We start from the raw sequence: 22,865 nt of genomic DNA, 5'->3' as shown, positions 1-22,865 counted from the left end.
CCGTTACGCATTGCTGCAGATGATGATATCAATGATTTATAACGTATTAAAATGCCATGCCTGACCGGGATTCCAACTCGGAACCACCGGATTAAAGTCCGAGACGTTACCACTCGCGCCACGGAGGCCGGCAACATATTCGTTAGGAGCCGAATAAAAACACGACTTACCAATATGGCGTTGTGTGTCAAACCAATTTTATACGGACTATAATTACTTTTAATACGCGAAACCCTTTGCAATGATTAAACATTAACTTAAACCTCTTCAAAAATTATTCCTTTTGAACTAAGCCACATTTTGATATCATTGTTTTTCTATAACACGGCTGGAATTTAATGATAAATTTTCGTTTAATGATAAAAAGCGTTGTCGAAGACAATAACCAAATTTTTTTACGGATCGCGTTTTTATCAAAATCTCACCTTTTTCTCAATTGACCTGCGAGGTTTTGTTTTCTTTGGAGACCGTAATTCATTAGTAGATTCATACTCGAGAATCACGTTGTACTCTGAAGCAGCACAACTTCTACTTACGTTAGCAGTTTATTAGCATCTGAAATCAACGCCGTTTGATTATTCTGTAATTTGTAAGCATTACTCTGCTTTTGTAAGTATTTAAAATGATGTGTTCTTTCGCACGACTTAAGGGCTTTTTTTCGCAGCCCACAAATCTTTATATATAAGAATGTTAAGTTCGTTTGTGCACGCTTCAAAAACTCAAAATGTTCTGCCCGATTGAACTCAAATTTTAGCACGATATATAATCCGCATCAAATATTGTTTTTATCTATTTTTCGCATCAGTCACATACCCGCGACCGCCAGAAAACTGTTTTTTTAACGGTCAGTTGTGTACCAGTGACCGCGCCATCTGCCGGAAGTGAGGGGAACAATCGCCATACTAGCTAACGACAACCGCAGTCACATGTGAAACAATACCTGTTCCCAATTACATTGTTTATTAACAACAAAAAAAAACCTATCCACTTGCACTGCAATCTGAATTAAATATTCACTTTAATCGAGGTACTTTTGTGTGATCGTGTCGTGATTGAGCTGCGTCTTTCACCAAGCTCTGAATTTATTAGAAAACGACCAACAGTGGGTTATATGTATTAATGACCCGTGCAACACTGCACATGCAAACCAAATTCGCGTATTATTCGCAATTATATTGACCGCTTGCTTCCCTTCATCCCCCACAGAGTTATGGGAAAGATCGATCGCATATGGCTGAGGATATTTTGCATAGAGTACGCCTAGAAAATACAAATATGACCATGGAATTTACAGAAGGCATTTACAACGAAGCATTGAACGCCGTGAACAGAGTTACAACATTGGTGATCTTCAGTCATATGTCCAATCAAACATTTCCAAATTAACGCGTGAAGAGAAAGGCATTTATGATGGCATAATGCAAATGATAAATGACGGAGTTGGGGGGACCTTCTTCTTGGATGCGCCAGGAGGAACTGGGAAAACATTCCTCATTAGATTGATTCTAGCAACGGTTCGATCAAAAAATGACAATTATCCTGTTGCGGAATATTAATCAGCCAAAACTCTGCAACGGCACGCGACTTGCAGTTAAGAAATTGATGAATAACGTAGTGGAAGCGACGATTTTAACGGGCCTTTCAAAGGTGAAGATGTCCTCATTCCTCGAATACCCATAATCCCGACTGATACACCATTTTAATTTAAAAGATTGCAATTCCCAATTCGATTGGCATTTGCAATCACAATCAATAAAGCTTAAGGTCAATCTTTAGAATTGTATGGTTTAGATTTAGATGCGGATTGCTTCTCACATGGACAACTGTATTTGTGTGGTCCCGAGTCCGCAAACCAGATATCCTTTATATCTACGCAGACAGTGGAAAAATAAAAAAATATTGTATATCCACAAGTATTGCAAAATTAAACTTCTATGAAACGTATGCTTTGTTTTGTTTCTCATTTCTCATCCATGCAACCACAATGTGCCACAGCGAAGCGTGGCGGGTAGAGCTAGTATATATATAAATGAAATAAAGTATATATTTATGAAAGGACTTCATATTAAACGGACCGAGAATTTTCAATAGTGAGGAGAGCACTCAAACATAAACGGCACAAAGAAAAAAAATTATAAAGCGTTGAATCGCAAGCCGATGAAAAATTTCAATTTAATTAATTGGAGGTTACTGAAGTTTCATAGAAAAATGATCTAAGCCGTGGCTAGCCGAATGAATATTTTCAAACGATTTTATAAGTAACCTATCGTAAAAAAATTAATTAACTAATAAATTTAGTTGTAAAGTGATATTTTCTGTTCGAAAGTGGAATAAAAATAAAAATAATGAATACGAGATTAGTGAAAACTTCACACTGATTTTTATTTTAAGGGATGAAATGAATGTTTTTGAATGTACCGCTATCTTGAACGAAAAATAATTTTTTTCACTTTTTTTTAACAGTTTATTAAACGCATAAAATTAAAATTAAAAGTAGTTCTTTCTTTTAATCCCATCATTTTCTACTAAAGTGATCGTTAAAATAATTATAACGAGGATTTATGCGACAGCTAAAAACTAATCACAGTTTGAGGACCGATAAACGATTTTATAATTTTAGAAAATGTCTTCACACTGGTTAAATATCAACATTTTTTTATTACGACAGTCCATTAAAAAAAAAATTTATCTTCCAAGGTTGATAGCAACAGGACAGGACAGGACAACACACACGCGCGCGCGCGCAAATTTCAACTTTTTTAATTACAATTTAAAATTTTTCAAATTTAATTTTTTTTAATTACATAAGGATAACAGATCACTCAAAATTACTTTTTTCCGAATATTTATTTTTTCTGTATCGTAAGATTGTAAGTCGTAAGGTGATTTTGCCTTAATGTAAATGACGGTGTATAAACGAAATTAAATTCCACAAAATAAAAACCAAAAAAGATATTTCATTGTTTTTTTTCTTTAAAACATTCACAGCTAGTATTTTTTTAATATTGAAAAAATATTATACCGTAAAGTTTTTTCGCAGATTTCTCGTTAACCGTAGTTAAATCAATATATATCAGTAAAATAAAAAATAAAAATGTATTTCCGATACAAATCTTTATGTAATTATGATATATATATATATATATATATATATATATATCTACGTAAATAATTTTTTATTTTTCAAAAATTGTTTTTCGGTCAATATAATAATATAAGGTAAAGGAAAATTTTGACGGATTTAATACAAATTCTGAAACCCCCGGGAAACAAAAAACTATATAACCTTAACTACATAACTATATATAACTAAAAATGCACTATTTCTTAAATCCTGTCGAGTTCGCATACGATTTTAGCATTTATCTATGCGATTTTATAATTTGAAAATAGATTGATTCAGTTATTGAGAATATAAGGTACTTTTTTTTATAAGTAAGGAATAAATAAATCTTAAAAGATTAAGTTACTCTAAATGTATAAAGTTTATGTTTGATAGGACAAACGGAAACGGTATTATATGTAAAGTTTTATATTTTTCAATTAAGTTTCTAATTCCAACAAGATTTATAAATTCGCGTTTAAATAAAATCGCCTGAAAGTGTCATTTTAATGAATCTACAATATTCAGATAAATAAATTAATTTTATGATTAAATTAATTTTCAAAAGAATCAAGCTATAAAGAAAAACCGCACGTGCAACAATAATACAGCAATGAAAGAAAAGGGATAGAAAAGAAGCCCAAAGGATACTTCTTTCAGAATAAAGTTTTATAATTGTAAACTAAATAATTATACCGAGAAGAAAATAAAGAAAGAAAGAAAAAAGAAAACAGGACAAAACTTATCTTTAAAAAAGTTGTAAAATTTTCTAAATCGGAAAACTAAAATAAGACAAGGAAAACGAGCGGTTATATATATAACCTTGCAAACACAAAATTTTGTTGAAGAAAAATAATTAACGATAAAAAATTTACAATTGAAAAATATTCGAGCATAATACAAAGCAATTCAAAGTTCTTTTTTTATTAGTTAAGAGTTATAATTCACTCACCTGAAGTGGCAGAAAATGGCTAAGGATATGAGAAGAGCAAAAAGTGATATGCTGAACCCAATAATTTCAAGTGTTCTTGTCTTCTCAGCTATTTCCAACTTTTTCTGAAAAGAATATAATAATATAATTTTATAGAGCACTTAAAATAATACACTTATTTCATTGATAATAAAAACAGTAATAATATAATGAATTACAAAGAATTCTTTTTAAATGTTAACAATGCTATTAAACTATTAAAACTTTTTGATATAGTCTACGAATTTAAAACTACGTCATCAGATTCCTCTCCCCTCCAGAGAAAAGGAAAAACACTTATTTTACAGACAAACTGCGGAAAGTTTTAACAAAACTCTCTTTATAAAAAAAAAACTTCCGTAAAATTATTAGCAAACACTGAGAAAATATTTAAATAGGATACTGAAAAAATTGGTCGCATTGTCTTTAATACAATGTCAACAAAACTCCGTTCCGCCCACGTTAAAATAAAAAATTTTCCAAATTATACCGAAAATTCATTTTTAAATGACAAGATGTAATTGTAAATTACACAAAATTATACGGAGTATGTCGTATTTTGTAATAAATTTCCTAAATTTAAATTTTGTGTACTTTACGATGAGGCAAGAAGTAAACAATCTGCATGTGTATGGTGCGTGTAAATACACAACACACACATATGACAACCTTCAACCGGTTGATGCAATCCACCGAGTGCGCAAAAATGACACATCATTTCAAAAGCAGCTACCACACGATAAGAAAGGTAATCATTACTTACGCCTGTTATTAATCTCAGATTATCACATTATTAGTTACTATTATGTAATTATAAACATGTTAGATCTTTCTTTCTTTTTTCTGTTTAGCCTCCAGGAATTAACTTTCAGATAATACTTCAGAGGATGAATGAGGATGATATGTATGAGTGTAAATAAAGTGTAGTCTTGTACAGTCTCAGTTCGACCATTCCTGAGTCGTTAATTGAAACCCAAACACCCAAGAACACCGGTATCCATGATCTAGTATTCAAATCCGTATAAAAAAAGTACCTTTACTAGGGCTTAAACGCTGGAACTCTCGACTTCCAAATCAGCTGATTTGGGAAGACGCATTCACCACTAGAACAAGCCGGTGGTTCGCTGCTTGAGGACTAGAGTAAGCAAACGTTTCTTATGTTAGCCCAAGTATTTGAAGTGCAATTCGGTACATATATCATGAACGATGTTATATAAACAAAAGGAGGGAAGGTCCTTGGCGAGATCTACACCTCTTTAAAACGGGTGGAGGAGAAGGTGAAAAAGTCTGCCTCCTTCGCTGCAGTAACAGACGCACCTGGGCCTAAGCGGGTTACTCCCCCGCCGCCAGTTAAGGAGTCGGCTAACAAAATTAAGCGGGCCACCGTCAAGGTGGTCCCAGTAACGCCTGTCCAGGGGCTTTATCTGCGATGACGGAGCTGACCCTGAAGAAAGTCCTGGACGCGCAGAGAGAAAAGTTCCAGATCTTCCGGGTAACGAAAACAAGGGACCATGGGGGTAGTCCTGGAGGTCGTAAGTGAGCAGCAGGCGAAGAGGCTGCTGGAGTCCGACGTTCTGAAGAAGAACGAGTTGAAGGCTTAGTTACTGGCCGAGCGGAGGCCTCAAATACTGGTGTACGATTTACTAAGGGCAACGAGAGCAGAGGAGCCCGAAATCCTCCAGGCGATACACAGCCAAAATCCATTGTTGGATATGGGTGTCGAGAACTTTCTCAAGGGGACCAGGGTGGTCCAGCAGTTGGGGCGGAAGGAAGCCTCAAAGAGCCACTGGGTGATTGAGACCTTGCCTAAGATCCGGCAGGTTTTGGTGGCCGGTGGCCGGCTGTTCCTTGGGTGGACCTCTTGCAGGGTCGTTGAACATACAGAACTCGGTGCTTCAAACGCTCTAGCGGCTTCTCTGACTAGCGGTTTCTTTTGTTAATGAGTCTAGTTTTTTAATTGTCTACCCGAAATAAATTCCGAACGATTATTTATTTTGAACTCTGTCTTTTGTGTAATCTTTATTTACTTATTTACTACTTACTATCTGTCACTATTTGATCGTTATTCTTTGTTGATTACGTTATGAATTTTTCTCTGTTTTCATATCTCTTACTGTTTTGATTATGTATTATGTCATCTACTTTGTTGTTATTGACTTGTAATATTATAATTGTTTACTACTATTATCCTGATTATTATTGTGGTTGTAATTATTATATTAATATTTGTGTTCATTAATTGTTTGATTATTATCACATTATTATTATTTATGTATTTATCACCATTATTATTATTATTATTAATTTGTCTGGTTGTAGGTATGAACATTTTAAACCAATAAACTGTAATTATATGAATATTCTAAATTGTCAACAACCTCGCAGTATCCTGATCGAGTTGCGGAAACACGCGAAATATTTTTTATTCAGTATACATTACGTTAAAGAAAATGTCATCTTTTGTTTTTAGTCAAACCCCCAACCCCTGTAACAATAATACTTTAATGTTACAGTTCAGTGCATACCATTTCGAATTTAGGGTCACAGAATATTTCACATACAGCTATTTTCATCAATGATCCTTAAAAAAAGTTCAAATTTGTTGACCAGTGTTATTTGTTCTTATATATATATATATATATATATGTATTATTTCATTCATCATTTTTTATAAAGGAAAGTAAATGGAATACTAGTTTTCGTTAATTTTTCGTGTGTAGTTGTCTTTTTTACAAATACAAATGAAGTGTTTGTAACTCGTATACTCTATTTATACTCGTATATTTAAAATAATGGAACTTTGTTAAGCCTGAGACTACTTGTTAAGATACCGCTACCAGCTTGATACAATTATATCTAAAAATATCTAATTATGCAAATGAAACCTCCGTAAAAATAATACAAATAAAAAGTTGCTATAAATAGAAACCAAAAAAATAAACCTTTTATTATCTGAGCTTAATAGCATAGATAATATAAGGTTTGTTTTTTGTGAATAATATGATATACAGTCAGTTGAAATTATCACTATGCGCAACTGTTAACAAAACAATTTTTTTGTACATGCATACATACTTTCATGAATATATGTGTCTATATAAATCACGTAACATACCTAACATAAAATAACCTAAGCTGTAAACAACTGCTAATGTATCATATTGTTAATGGTTTAAGATTATGCTCCGTTTGATCTAAATAGCTATATCTCATTTAAAATCAATCGACCGTTATATTTTAATCATTTTAGGGACACACACACACCATCCTACTAAAACACAGTCGGTATCTACATCCAACAGGTGAGTCCCTTACCAGTACTAATATAGATATTAAAGTAAAACCCTTCGGGTTGGTCTAGTGGTGATCGCGTCTTCCCTAGTGGTGAACGCGTCTTCCCAAATCAGCAAGTCGAGAGTTCCAGCGTTCAAGTCCTAGTAAAGGCTGGCAGCATAACTACGTTATGTAGTTTTTGTAAATTATTTTTGTGGTTTATACGATGGTTTATTTAAAAATTCCTAGTTTGTGTTTTATTATTATAATAAGCGATTGTATTGTTTCTGGCTTAATGCAGTAAATTAAAATTTATAATAAAAAAATTAAAAAATTCATATTCTAGCTTATGATAAAACATCAATAATGTTAATGGTTTCACGAACAAAGAAACACTAACGATAGGAGAATAACAGATAACAAACATATTATAGGCATTCGAACAAACAATTACTGCTGCTTATGTGATATCAAGATCGCAGTTTTAAAAACTTTGAAAAGAAAAAATGCTTCTTCAATTACCATCCTGTCATGCTCGTTCAGGAAACTAAAAAAGTATAAACAACTCTGAAGACCTGTAGTGAATCGGACGGTTGTGATAAATGCGTTATAGAAAGAATATTTTTTCGGGTAAAGAAGAAAGAATTTGCTTCCTTAAATAAATCGCGTCAAGAACTTCAGATCGCTATAATTTTAAAAGACGTTAGATTTCAAGAGGCGTAAAACTGAAAATAGGAAAATTTTTAATCGCGAAAATTGATGTTTTCAAAAATAAAATTGGATATTTAAAGGTAATCGCTTCAAAAAATCCATCGCTCCAATCGTTTTTTTGGGCGAATCGTAAACTTAACTTCACGTTCTACGACAAAGCCGTGGTTGGATAATAGCGGCGAAGGCCTTAAAATACCTCATTAATAAAGACGATCGTTTAATAATAATCTAGCCAGAGGAGAAATAGGGTTCGTTCTAAACGCAATATAAGTTTGGAAAACCCACAAAATAAAAGTAAGCGATTCTAAAAAATTGGCATCTGAAAAAGTAATTCTCAATTTATTTTTCTTCGAAATCAACGACAGTTCTAGAAATGCCTCGTATCAGAACTCGTCAGATATTAAAACTGCTATTTTTACTCCAAGAAAAGTGAAATGGCTATAAAGAAACTATTCCATTTCGTTCATGGATGATAAAGGACCGCATGTGAATTAATTAAATTAAACAAAACTATAAGAACGTATAACTGATAAACCTTTTCAAAAACAAAAAAATAGAGATCTGTTTCATAGAATTGCGTTTTAACATTCTAATTCAATCCGATCCAGATGATGTGATAGGCTATGAAAAAGATATATAGCTAGTCATAACACAACAGTTTTTATTAACTTAGAAGAAAATTAACACAATAAAAACAACTGGAAACCTGTGAAAAGAAAAAAACCAGTGAAAAATGAATCAGATTGTTTATAACTTGAACCGTTAATAGATGAAATTTTTGGAAAAAATTATTATACGCACAAACTGATAAAAAATCCCTTTCGGCACGCCGGAAGGCGGAGGTAATTTCACGGGTACTAAGTAGGGGATAAAAACGATTTCCACCTTAAAGTTAAGAAAAATTTCAAATTTACTCAATACGATAATGGTTGCATATAAAAAAGTTTCACATGTTTAGCATACAAGTCCCATCTTCTTACAATTCCAGCAAAATTTGATCATCCCTTCCCGTAAGGGTTGGTCATATGAAATATTATTTTACACAAAAATTTTAGATAATGTTTAGAGGACTAACGATCACTTTAAACCGATTCGATACTGTGCCTACTAACTTAGGTATGATATTTTTTGTCTTTGAAACTCCATATTTTTCACCCCCTGGGCCAATGGTTGGTGATATCAAAAATCTTTTAGGTCCTTATCCAAAGAATAGTAAAAAATTTAAAAGAATTCCATATTTTACTTAATAGATACGTTATAGCGATATTTTGTTTTGTCGAAAAGGCCTCCAGATTTCCATCCCCACGGTCCGATTTTGCCCATTAACGAACTCGACTGAGATTTTGGGTCGTATATTTTATGTATCAATTTGAAAGTGATTGGCGCAAAGTTAAGACAGTTATCATGTCCACAAGAAAGTGAAATATATGTATATATATAATTTTTGAACTGACGGTGGTTTTGGTGTCCAGGGGATGTAAAACGCGAAGATATGTCGAAATTTTCTGGAAATTGAATCATGGCATCCATTAAAATATGTAGCTTTCTTATGAAATCTACCTAATAGCACAAAAGTAATCCTATTGGTGAAGATAAGAATTATTATTATTATTATTAATGTTGGTGTTATTCATCAGTTACGTTTTTTATCTTTGCTCAGAATATTGTGTTATTGAAATTTCAATGTCAAATGTTAGGAAAGCAGATGCGTAAATTTTTAATCCCAATAAAATTTCTTTTATCAATCTAATCGAGTTCATTGGAAATGTTCTATAAATAATTTTACGTGTAGGAGTTCCACTTTTTATTATCTCATCGCATAATGGATTTTAACTAATCTCTTTTGCCGAGTTGTATTTTTTTTATATAAATATTTTTGTAAGCTGATTTTTAGAAATATTATTTATTGTTAAGAGATATTCTGTATCTCTAAATAAGCTTTTACGTTTAATATTTACCTGATAAATGAAGTACGTGTATACAAATTTATTTGTTCGTAAAACATATCTAAACGGTTTGCAATTAATAAATTCATATATGTTCAGCAAACTTAGGGCGTTTACGTTTACTATATTTCACCGCAAAATTTCCAATTTGTAATACTTAGATCATTTCGCATTTTCACGATATTTATGATAATAAAAATCAAATATATTTTTAATTCTACATTTCCTAGCGCTTACTCTGCTGATATTAGACTTTCAAGTCTAATATCACCGGTTTAATTCAACGGTTGATTAAAAACATGTTACAGATAGATAGATATTAAAGAAAAATTTACATATTTTTCTTTGCCGCGGAAATACCGCACGAGAGAACAAAGGTAACAGTAAAAAACGAAGTATAAGAAGCTTTATTAATTGCTAGGCAAGAATTCACACTTGTCGCTGTTCAACAAAATTTTAATAAACAAGGCGATTCTAAAACCGATTTGAACGTACGGCAAAGAAGTACGGGGGTACGACGAGCAAGAGTAACATTGAGATTGAACGTATACTAATGTATAAGGTTGTATATATGCACGGTTATATATATACGAGGGTAAGTCAATTATTATCCGCAATGTAGTTATAAATTTTATTGTAACACAAATAGGAAACTTACATGCACATCATTTTTCAACATAGTCCCCTTGCATTTCAACGCACTTGGTTTATTGTTGCACAAGCTTCCTGATGCCCTCATAAAAGAAGGTTTTCGGTTGAGCTGCGAGCCAGGAATGCACCGCTCTTTCACTGTTTTGTCCGAGGTAAATCGACGGCCCCTTAATGCCTCTTTGAATGGAGGAAGCAAGTGGTAGACAGAAGGGGCAAGATCAGGACTATACAGAGAATGAGCCGGTAGTTCAAAGTTGAGTTTCTGGACCGTTTCAGAGTGTGAGCAGTATGTGGACGGGCATTGTTGTGCAACAACACAACACCTTTCGACAGCAGTCCTCGGCGTTTGCTTCGTATTGCAGGCTTCAGCTTGGCAGTAGGCATCTCCCTGTAATGCGCACTGTTTATTGCCGTGCCCCTTTCCTAATAATGTTCCAGTACTATGTCTTGTAAGTCCCAGAAAACCGTAAGCATCAGTTTTCCTGCGGACGGTTGGGTCTTGCACTTATATTTGCAGGGCGAATTTGGATGTTTCCATTCCATACTCTGCCGTTTATTCTCCGGCTCGTAATCTTACGGCCCGTAGACGAAAGACCCTTTTCAGAGAGGTAAGACGTGGCGAAATGGATTAATATTTTCAATCTTCTGTGACCGAACTCTTTTATTCGAAACCAAACTGACGTTCCTTATATCTGTACAATTCTTACGCCTCTTTTATACTATTGAGAACAAGACATGTCCAAACGTTTCATATGCATGTTCGAACATGACGCTCTCACAAGGAATATTATGCAACCATACCAAATGAGAAGGAGCTTGTATACACCAAATTCGAACATGTAAAATGCTCATGTTATATAACATGACATGTCATGTTATTCCATGTTATGCCAAATATTCAAATATATTTTTGACGTGGAACGTCTTTAAAATCATACTGAAACATACGGGTACCAGAACAGAAATTTATAGCTTAGCAAAAAGTTCTATATCGTCGTGCCTTAATATTAGTACTTACTATTAGTCTTACTATTAGTCCCTTACTATTAGTCTCAGAGACGTAAATGCGGTGTCATTATACAACCTACATGCTCAGCTCGCCGATACGACTTTGAGTCTGCGCCACTGGTGAGCTGACTGGCGAGGAGGGAGCACAGCGCAGATCAGCCAAAAGTGGCGCTCTCGCTCATTTCCATTCAGTGTACCTCACGACTTAGACGTGATAGCGCGGTGATTCGTGTGTTTGTGTTTTGATAGATCGAGATAGATCGCTTTAAGTAATAATAAGTGAATTTTGGACTAAATTTATGTGTAAAAAAGTTTAAAATTCAATATGTCAGCTTCAGCCCGCGCAAAGGCCATCCGGGTGTAAATTACGCATACGTTGGAAAGGGGAAGCTACGAGCCACGCACAGGTACCGCGATGTCCGGTGTCGATTGAGCAAGACTGTTTCGGCAGCGTAGCAAAGCTGGCACGGCACGCTCAGTGAACGACGCACGGCGCTCAGTGAACGGTGTGCTCAGACGACGCGAGCATCTCTCCGCTGCTTATTATGTCGTATGCCTCTTAGTTCTCATAATACAGACCAATTTTGAACAATTTTGTCGTCGAATATTAGTCGAAATAAATATCATGTACCACTTAGTTTTTGTTTATTTGGTAAGTAGTCAATGTCTCGTGTTTATTTCGATCCGATACACTAAAAGCGACTCGCTGATATACAGACCAGCAATTTATCTGAAGAGTTGGCCAAATTTTCCATTGGAGTCTTTCAGTTCTATTCAAAGAAATAAGATGATGGCTTTCCCATTTAACTGTACAGATAAGTTGGTCGGTCTGTAGCTCGGAGGGACTTCATCCAAGGTCTGTAACGTTTCACGTTAAACCAACGGCCGTGCGCCCCGACACAGCCCCACCCAAAATTTTTTAATTTTTGGGGGGGTTATGGAGCTAAAAACATTGATAATCACCGATCTAGATCATAAAAACATGTATGTGCGTACATATGTTCTACTGCTTTTGATCTTATAACTCAGGATTGACTGAACCGATTTTTTTTCAAATTTAGCTCAAAATTTCTGCATATTGGGCATTGACCACATTAATTTTTTTCAAAATTTGTTTAGGGGCTAGGGGATATAACGGCAAACCTAATTACTTTTTTCTGCCGAGGCTTTATTGAGAATATTTTATTGAAGCAAATATGTTGCCTATAATTGTTTTAAAAAATCATCAAATCACCGCCATTAGGCGGTGGTATAGACAATCTAAAGACACGGGTTGTCTGTGTAAGGGGAAATCAAGCGGTCGTCCAGTTGTGTCAGATGAAGATGTGAACCGCATGCATCAGAGTTTCTTATGTTGCCCCCAAAAATCAACTCGCCGTGCCTGTAGAGAACTGAACATTCCCAGAATGTCTATCTTGCATTTTTTGCGTCAACGTTTGCTTATGAAACGGTACAGGATTCAGTTACTGCAAGCTCTTTATGAAGATGACAAATAACGTCGTGTGGAGTTTTGTGAATTCATCCTTAGCAAGATGACAATTTTGTAAAACGCTTAGTATTTAGTGACAAGGCTACTTTTGAGAAGGTAAACCGCCACAGTAATAGAATATGGGTACGGAGAAGCAACATGAATTTGTACAGCATGATAGAGACTTTCCAGAAGTTAATGTTTTTTATGCAAACAATCTTTTCTCGGGAAAAGATTTTCTCGATGCCTTTAAAAACTGACTTTCCCCTCAATTAGAAGCCGATTCGGTAGGTTTCATTTTCCAGCAGAACGGAGTACCACATCGCTGGAGTCTGTACGTACGAGAATTTTTGAACGATAGGATTCCTCAATGATAGATCGGCGGAATGAAACCTAACGATTCAGCTTTACGTCGCTACCTTCGAAGATCGCCAGACCTTACAGTGTGCGATTTTTACTTGTGGAGTTTTGTAAAAGATTCCGTCTATGTTACTGAAAAATCACATAGTAGCATCTGTGGTAGCAGTGGATAGAGAAACACTTGCTAAGGTGTGAGACGAATTCGACTACCGTGTAGACGTATGCCGTGCACCCGAAGCGGGACGTATTGAGCACTTATGACTTGGTATGTAAAAAAACCTCATGAAGAAACCTTTAATACGAGATTAATCTTTAGTTTTTATCTTCTATATATATAAAAATGAATATTTGTTTGTTCTGTATGCATTTCTATACCATTCATCCGATTACGATGAAATTTTGGTGAGTTGTTGTGCGTATACCCGCGAAGGTCCTGAATTAGTTTAAAATCTCGACCCCAGCTCCACCTAGCGGTGGGGTCGAGATATTTGGAAACATTGTATTTATGGTCCGATTTGGCTCATATTCAGAATATATATTTGTATATAATGCAGTCCTGACCGACTGACTGATTCATCAGCGCCCAGCAAAAACTACTGAAGGTAAATTAATGAAAATTTGTAAACATATTCTTCTTTCGTTGTAAGTGTACGCTAAGAAAGGATTTTTTTTTTAATTCCTTGTTTAAAGGGTGTTTCAACGTCAACGGGACGCCCTTGGTTAACAGCGTTGCGGTAGATTTTAGAGCGAGGATGTGTATTCACAGGTGATGAATGAAGACAACACCTTGTTGATTACTGAAGGATTGTTTAATTGTACGCCATCTTGGCGGTTTAAAATAATTTTGTAATATAACACTTGTAACTTATAACTTAATGTTAAAAATAGCAAACATAAACTAAATAAAACTTAAAGTAATGTTCATCCGAACAAGAATTGAGAGAGTCCATCCGGACGCGACCGCCTTGGGTCAGGTATGAGTGCAGACTGGTTATAAGACGCTACATACAGTGCTCGAGGGAGCAGCTTGTGACGTAGACTGGAATGATAGTCTGGCGACCATAGTTTGCCGTGGGCACCCTAGCCACCTCTAGGTTTCAGCACCCGACGCCAAGAGAGGGTGAAAACGTAACAAAGGGTTTAAATAAATTTTGATTTTTTTTGAAACCCGACAATTTTTTTAATTTCTGGGTAACTAGTGAAGATATCCACTTGATTTTAGGTGCGTGTAATCTTCACATGAATATCTAAAAACTGATTTCTAAAGTTTTTTTTAAAATTCAGCCTTGAAAAGGATAAAGAAAGTAAAAAGATCTAAACAATGCTTGCAAATATTCCCCGTATCCGACTATATAATAAACGAGATAGATATTCACTAGATTGGGGCTTGCAAATACTCTTCAGATAAATATTTAAAAATAATTTTCGGATTTTTTTAATTTCGATTTTTTTTAATGGGTGCTACGGTGTACAGCGCGACTGCTCAGCCAACACAGCCGCTGTTACTGTATATACGACGCGACTGGTTACATCTGCCTCCGGTTGCTTTACAAAAACACATAAATAAAATAAAAGTAATTAAAAAGAAAAATAAGAAACTATTACGTTCACTTTCTAGTTGTGTTTATCGGATAACGATAAGACAAGAACCGGGCAAAATACATTTTTACGGGTAACCAATTATAACTAATATTTTTAAGATTGAGGCCGACTGTTTTGAAACCCACATTCTTTGATCTCTCAAGGTTAAGCCCTGTACAGACCAAACTGTTGCTCTGAAGAAATTACAATGCACTGATATTTTTTATAAATTGAACAGGCAGTAATCTTTATTAATTATTATGAATATTATTATTGAATTAATTATACTGTTAATATACTATATTCTACAAGATCCATTTTTTTTTTAACTGATTTTAGATAATTCTAATTTCCATCCTGAATTTAATATTAATTTTATTGTTGTAAAGCAGCTTTTATTAGAAAATATTTGCTTTTTCTAATTTATAATTCTAAAAAAACTTACATTATTTCACATCTCTCTCTATATAAGAATTGTGTGTGTTTATATATATATATATAATATATATATATATATATACACACACACACACAAGGGTAAGACAATTATTATTCGCAATTCTGTTATATTTTTGTTTATGTTGGTAGTACTGTCGTGTTGCATAGATGACGCATGCGTGGTTTAATTGTTGTTATGTCTGTGCAGGTTTAATGTTGTTAGGTTAGTTCCATTATCGCTGCCCTGCTGTTAACCATGGCTGCTCCGCTTTCTGTTTGCACCAAAGAAGAGCAACGTTCAGTGATCCGTTTTTTGTGGTTGGAAGGTGTATCAGGGTTGAAATCCATCGAAGCCTTCCAGTACAGTACGGGAACAGTGTGTTGCCGCAACGGAGTGTCTACGAATGGATTGAAAAATTCATATACGGTCCCACAAGTGTTACGCACAACGAAGGAGCCGGACGACCGTTTACCACCACAAATTAGGAAAACATTGAACGTACACGTGTCATGGTTTTCTTAGACAGACGAGTAACTATTGATGTAGTGGCACATCTTCTGCAAATTAGTCACGGTACTGCCTACGAAATCAACAACAACAGACTTGGTTTCATTAAGTCAGTGCAGGATAGGTCCCAAAACAACTCACACAGTTGCATAAACAAACGGATCGCTACGGTAACGAACGGAACATCTTCTTAGACAGAATCATCACTGGTGACGAAACATGGATCCATGTTTATGAATACGATTGGTCGGAATATCGTGCCTGATAATGATAAGAATTACTCTCACCTTATGATTGGCTAAAAAACAAAGAATACGATTGGTCGGAATTTCGTGGCTGATAATGATAAGAATTACTCTCACCTTTTGATTGGCTAAAAAACAAAGAATACGATTGGTCGGAATTTCGTGCCTGATAAAGATAAGAATTACTCTCACCTTATGATTGGTTAAAAAAAAAGAATACGATTGGTTGGAATTTCGTGCCTGATAATGATAAGAATTACTCTCACCTTATGATTGGCTAAAAAACAAAGAATACGATTGGTCGGAATTTCGTGCCTGATAATGATAAGTGTTACTCTCACCTTATGATTGGTTAAAAAACAAAGAATACGATTGGTCGGAATTTACTGACTGATAATTAATCTATGACTTTTAGAGTTGCGATATGTGGAATGTAGTGCTTTTTGTTTGTTCAATCGTATTCCTACTCGTAATTCGTTAAAAAAACACAATATTTTTATTGCCTAGTTCCTGATGCAACCTCTGGAGGGCGGAGAATGATAAGTATAATCTGCGATATGCTTGGATGAATGTCAATTGGCATCGGTTTGTTTTTATCGGCTAGCCTCTGAGTGGATTAGAAACGTATTGGGTCATATTTCATTGTTTTTTGTGTACTTTAAGTGAATGTGATGAATTGCCAAACTTTAAATAAATTTTCATCAAATTGCACTATTATAAAAATTAATAAATATTCGTATCTTAATCTTTTACATATTCTTTCGTTAGTCTCCGCTATTGTAAAATTTAACACATACACTATTTACTATAATGCATGAATTTTTACGATTACCCATTACAGCGTAGTTACATTTGCATGAAAATTGATGTAACTTAACCTGAAAATTTATAAGGCTTTATTATTTACTGTGGAATTCTACACAAATTTATTTTAAATTATAAATATTATATGTACCGTCAACTTGTTATCACGCTTGTTCTGACTTTAAAAACCATAAAAACTGAAATGCGATTTGTATATGTTTATAAAATATAAAGTAATTAACATTATTGAGCATTAATAAATAAAGAAAACAATCATTTGAATGCTTGTCTTTTAATACATACAGTGGTGGGGGGCTTAAATTTTCTGCTTTGTGAAAAATTCTAACAAATTCAATACTATACAGTTCGCGATGCGTTTAGTCATTAAATTATTAATATTTGTGGTTTAAAAAGCATACAGTAACATTAAAAGAAAACGAATGTTATATTTCATCAATATTCTCTTATTAAAAAAAAGAGAAATCCAGTTGTTAATAAGGAAATTATTAAATTTAATAAACATAAAATTTTTCCTGTGACAAAATATAAACAATAAACATTTATTGAACTGAAATGGTAACAATTTGGATGTGAAAATTGTGACTGTTTCTAATAGGAAATTAATATTTTGCCTGAAAATATTCCCTTTTTGCATGTGAAAAAGAAGTAAAACAACAGTAATATGTGAATTCACATATTTAAATGAAAGCTTACAGTGTAGGTATAAAATGTACAAACTGAGTTGTATATAAAGTAAGTATCGTTTATAGTGACATCGAATAAAATGACATATCAGATATAGTGACCAAAAAGATGTCTCTTGGTATGCTGTTAATACATAAATACAGTTTATAATTACATCGGTTGTAGGGACATACGAGGGTTATCTTTTTTTTCAAGGTCCGATAGGTCACGAAATTAAAACCACAGTGAAAATAAAATTTTTTTTATTTGTAACAAGTACTTACATAGTTACGCTATTTCTCTACATAGTCGCCACTCCGATTTAGACATTTTCATAGCGTGGTACCAACTTTCCAATACCCTCGTCATAGAACGGAGCCGCCTGTGTTTCAACCATGTTTCTACGCTGGTCTGCAGCTCGATATCTGTGCCAAAATGTTGTCCTCCTAGCCAGCGTTTCATGTGAGCAAAGAGTTGAAAATCGGATGGAGCCAAGTCCGGGTTGTATGGTGGGTGATCAAACACTTCCCAACGAAAATGCTGCAGGAGTTTCTTTGTTACAGCTGCAGTGTGCGGCCGAGAAGTGTCATGGAGAAAAACAATGCCTGATGACAGCATTCCTCTCCGCTTATTTTGAATTGCCCTTCGTAGACGTTGAAGGGTCACGCAGTATGAGGCTGCAGTGATGGTCGTACCACTTTTGATGAATTCCACTAAGAGAACTCCATTCCGGTCCTAGAACACAGTAGTCATACACACTTTCTGTTGGAGAAGGTTCGCTTGAACTACTTTGGTTTACTGGGAGAATGAGAATACACCCACTGTTTGGATTGTTCTTTTGTTTCTTCAGTTTCGAAATGGACCCATGTCTCATCCCGTGTGACAATTTTGTTCAAAAAATCTTCTTCATTGTGGTAGCGCTGGAGAAACGTTAGGGAGGCGTCCATTCTCATTGTTTTATGATGGTCGGACAGCATCTTGGGAACCCATCTCGCACGCAGTTTGCGGTGCTGAAGTCTCTCACTCACAATGGTGTAGAGAGCTGACCTTGAAATTTCAGGAAACGAATCACTCAATACAGAAATTCTGAACCGATGATTTTTTCGAACTGCCTCATCCACTCGTTCAACGAGATCATTAGTTGACACTCGCTTCCTTTCCTGGCCGCCTGCAGCATGAACATCTGCACCTCCTGCTTTAAAGTTCCTGCACCATTGTCGCACTTTGCTGTCACTCGTTGAAGTTTCACCGTACACATTAATTATTCGTCGATGAATTTCAGCTGCATTACACCCCTCAGCCTGAAGAAATCGAATTACCGCACGCACTTCACACTTGGCGGGAGATGCTATTGTTGTAGACATGTTTACGTGCTAGCTGCGTGTTCAGAACTAAAGTGATAGAAGGTCATACTAGAGACGCTGCGCAACACATACCTGCAAAGGTTCATCCGATTTTTGCGCGGGTTTTTATTTCGCGACCGATCGGACCTTGAAAAAAAAATTACCCTCGTATACGATACATCCAATTCATTACAAAACACTCTTTATATACATTCTATATAACCATCATAATTGCAAAGTCAAAGTTTGACAAGATTTATTCTTTATGTTCTTTAAAAATTAAAAAAAAAATGTTTTGTTTAATTGTTTCGATCTGTATATTCGTAAGAGTTTATATTATAGCCGCAATATTTAAAAAAAATACATTTTGAAAGGCCTAATTTAAATTTAAAATATAAATTTATCTGTCTGATTTATGAAAACTGTTCGGCATATTTTGCTAAAAGGATTGTCATATACAGTTAAAGTACTTGTCTGTAACGGTTTTTTTTCTAGTCTTTAGACTCACGGTACAGCACAAATTATAATTGAATACGATATGAAAACGGATTACATGTAATATTGGTTGGATTAAATTCTATAAATTCCTTTGTAGTGTACATATTTAACTAACTAATATTATTTGAATAACAACTGCTAATTACACCCGTAACTAATTCTCATTTAATGAATGATTAAATAATATAACCATATTTTATCGTCAGATAATATTTATTGAATTTTATGGTCAAACTCAAAAACAGATTACATTAAACTCAATTTGAAAAAAGCGGTCACGTTTAATAATTTGAAGAAATATTGAGCATAAGAAAGCCGGCTGAATTGCTTGACTTTTCCGGCTTTATTGGAAAAGTTATGCTCTGGTTACCGAGGGCTTCGACCTCAACAGAACTAGTTCGGAGGAAGGTTAAGTGGAACATTAAAATAATCAACCGCGCAAGTATAGAGTTCTTTTAAAACTTGATTCTATTTGTGAACAAAATCTTGAGACACGATGAATAACTACGGTGACTGTATTTCCCTACCTCCTTACCTCAATTGTAAACCAAAATTAAATGCCATCAATGACCCGCATTCAGAAATTATCCAAGAATATTTCATGCAATCGGTTAATCCAATCTTAAGATATCAAGCAAATCGATAACCGACAAAAAATCAAAAGATTAGATTTACGTATAATCCTCCACCCCTGGACGACGAAAACGACTTCCGAATGTAGTGGAATCATCTAATTAGCACAATAATATATCTTTGGATTCAGAAAAGACAAAAAAAGTGTTTTTTGAATACACAAAAGGATTTGTATAAGAATACACACCATCAGAAAGTATTTTAGTTAATAAGGAACACTAAATTATAAGAAAGAGTTTGAGTAAAATTTTGAGATACGGGACTCATAAGATTCGTTGCTTCTCTGTCCCTTCTTGACCGATCATGGCCAAAATTAAGTGTCATCAATACCTGATATACAGAAATCAACGTCCCAAATTTCATCCAAATCGGTTCATCCGGACTACAGATATCAAGAAAAGGAACATGAAAAAATACAAAAATAGGCAGTCAGACACTCATACGTACATATGAATGTGTGTTTTGTTAAAATCTAATACATCCTTCCTGAATTTTTTTTGTTACAAGGAATCATGAAAGGATAAGATTCACATCAGATTTAAAACTCTGACAGAAAAATTGGATCCGATCAGCATACAGTCGTTATGTAGCATAATTTATAGCCAGAAAAAGTAAAAATAAAACGTAATAAAATTTGTTTTTTTTTTTTGCCTTCAGTCATTTGACTGGTTTGATGCAGCTCTCCAAGATTCCCTATCTAGTGCTAGTCGTTTCATTTCAGTATTGCCTCTACATCCTACATCCCTAACAATTTGTTTTACATATTCCAAACGTGGCCTGCCTACACAATTTTTTCCTTCTACCTGCCCTTCCAATATTAAAGCGACTATTCCAGGATGCCTTAATATGTGGCTTCTATGTCTGTCTCTCCTTTTAACTATATTTTTTGAAGTGCTTCTTTCTTCATCAATTTGCTGCAACACCACTTCATTTGTCACTTTATCCACCCATCTGATTTTTAACATTCTCCTATAGCACCGCATTTCAAAAGCTTCTAATCTTTTCTTCTCAGATACTCCGATCGTCCAAGTTTCACTTCCATATAAAGCGACACTCCAAACATACACTTTCAAAAATCTTTTCCTGACATTTAAATTAATTTTTGATGTAAACAATCATGTTCAATTATTACTGTTGCTGTTTGGTTCCTGTACATGTTAGCAATTGTTCTTCTATCTCTGTATTTGAACCATATTTTTTTTAAAATGCTGAATATTTTATTCCAGTCTACGTTATCGAATGCCTTTTCTAGATCTATAAACGCCAAGTATGTTGGTTTGTTTTTCTTTAATCTTCCTTCTACTATTAATCTGAAGCCTAAAATTGCTTCCCTTGTCCCTATACTTTTCCTGAAACCAAATTGGTCTTCTCCTAACACTTCTTCCACTCTCCTCTCAATTCTTCTGTATAGAATTCTAGTTAAGATTTTTGATGCATGACTAGTTAAACTAATTGTTCTGTATTCTTCACATTTATCTGTCCCTGCTCTCTTTGGTATCATAACTATAACACTTTTTTTGAAGTCTGACGGAAATTCCCCTTTTTCATAAATATTACACACCAGTTTGTATAATCTATCAATCGTTTCCTCACCTGCACTGCGCAGTAATTCTACAGGTATTCCAGGAGCCTTTCTGCCATTTAAATCTTTTAATGCTTCCTTAAATTCAGATCTCAATATTGTTTCTCCCATTTCATCCTCCTCAACTTCCTCTTCTTCCTCTATAACACCATTTTCTAATTCATTCCCTCCGTATAACTCTTCAATATATTCCACCCTTCTATCGACATTACCTTTTGTATTATATATTGGTGTACCATCTTTGTTTAACACATTATTAGATTTTGATTTATGTACCCCAAAATTTTCCTTAACTTTCCTGTATGCTCCGTCTATTTTACCAATGTTCATTTCTCTTTCCACTTCTGAACACTTTTCTTTAATCCACTCTTCTTTTGCCAGTTTGCATTTCCTGTTTATAGCTTTTCTTAATTACCGATAGTCCCTTTTACTTTCTTCATCACTAGCATTCTTACATTTTCTACGTTCATCCATCAGCTGCAATATATCATCTGAAACCCAAGGTTTTCTACCAGTTCTCTTTATTCCGCCTAAGTTTGCTTCTGCTGATTTAAGAATTTCCTTTTTAACATTCTCCCATTCTTCTTCTACATTTTCTACCTTATCTTTTTTACTCAGACCTCTTGCGATGTCCTCCTCAAAAATCTTCTTTACCTCCTCTTCCTCAAGCTTCTGTAAATTCCACCGATTCATCTGACACCTTTTCTTCAGGTTTTTAAACCCCAATCTACATTTCATTATCACCAAATTATGGTCGCTATCATTGTCTGCTCCAGGGTAAGTTTTGCAGTCAATGATTTGATTTCTAAATTTTTGCTTAACCATGATATAATCTATCTGATACCTTCCAGTATCGCCTGGCTTTTTCCAAGTGTATATTCTTCTATTATGATTTTTAAATTGGGTGTTGGCAATTACTAAATTATACTTCGTGCAAAACTCTATAAGTAGGTCTTCTCTTTAATTCCTTTTGCCCAGCCCGTATTCACCCTCTATATTTCCTTCCTTGCCTTTTCCAATGCTTGCATTCCAATCTCCAACTATTATTAAATTTTCATC

At 34.5% G+C, this 22,865-nt stretch overlaps 1 protein-coding gene across 1 annotated transcript in view; it reads right to left on the bottom strand.

The window, feature by feature from the left end:
• The window catches only part of LOC142320360 (PDF receptor-like), a 1,017,753-nt gene that overhangs the window by 214,315 nt on the left and 780,573 nt on the right, over positions 1 to 22,865 (bottom strand). The window contains exon 6 of the mRNA XM_075358068.1: positions 4,056 to 4,159. Coding sequence (XP_075214183.1) covers positions 4,056 to 4,159 — 104 coding nt within the window. The remainder of the gene's footprint in view (positions 1 to 4,055; positions 4,160 to 22,865) is intronic.

Source organism: Lycorma delicatula, chromosome 2 (genome assembly GCF_047948215.1).
Source record: "Lycorma delicatula isolate Av1 chromosome 2, ASM4794821v1, whole genome shotgun sequence".
NCBI classification, from domain to species: Eukaryota; Metazoa; Arthropoda; class Insecta; order Hemiptera; family Fulgoridae; genus Lycorma; species Lycorma delicatula.
The sequence above is the reverse complement of the archived record's forward strand: the minus strand, read 5'-3'. Positions and strand labels throughout refer to the sequence as shown.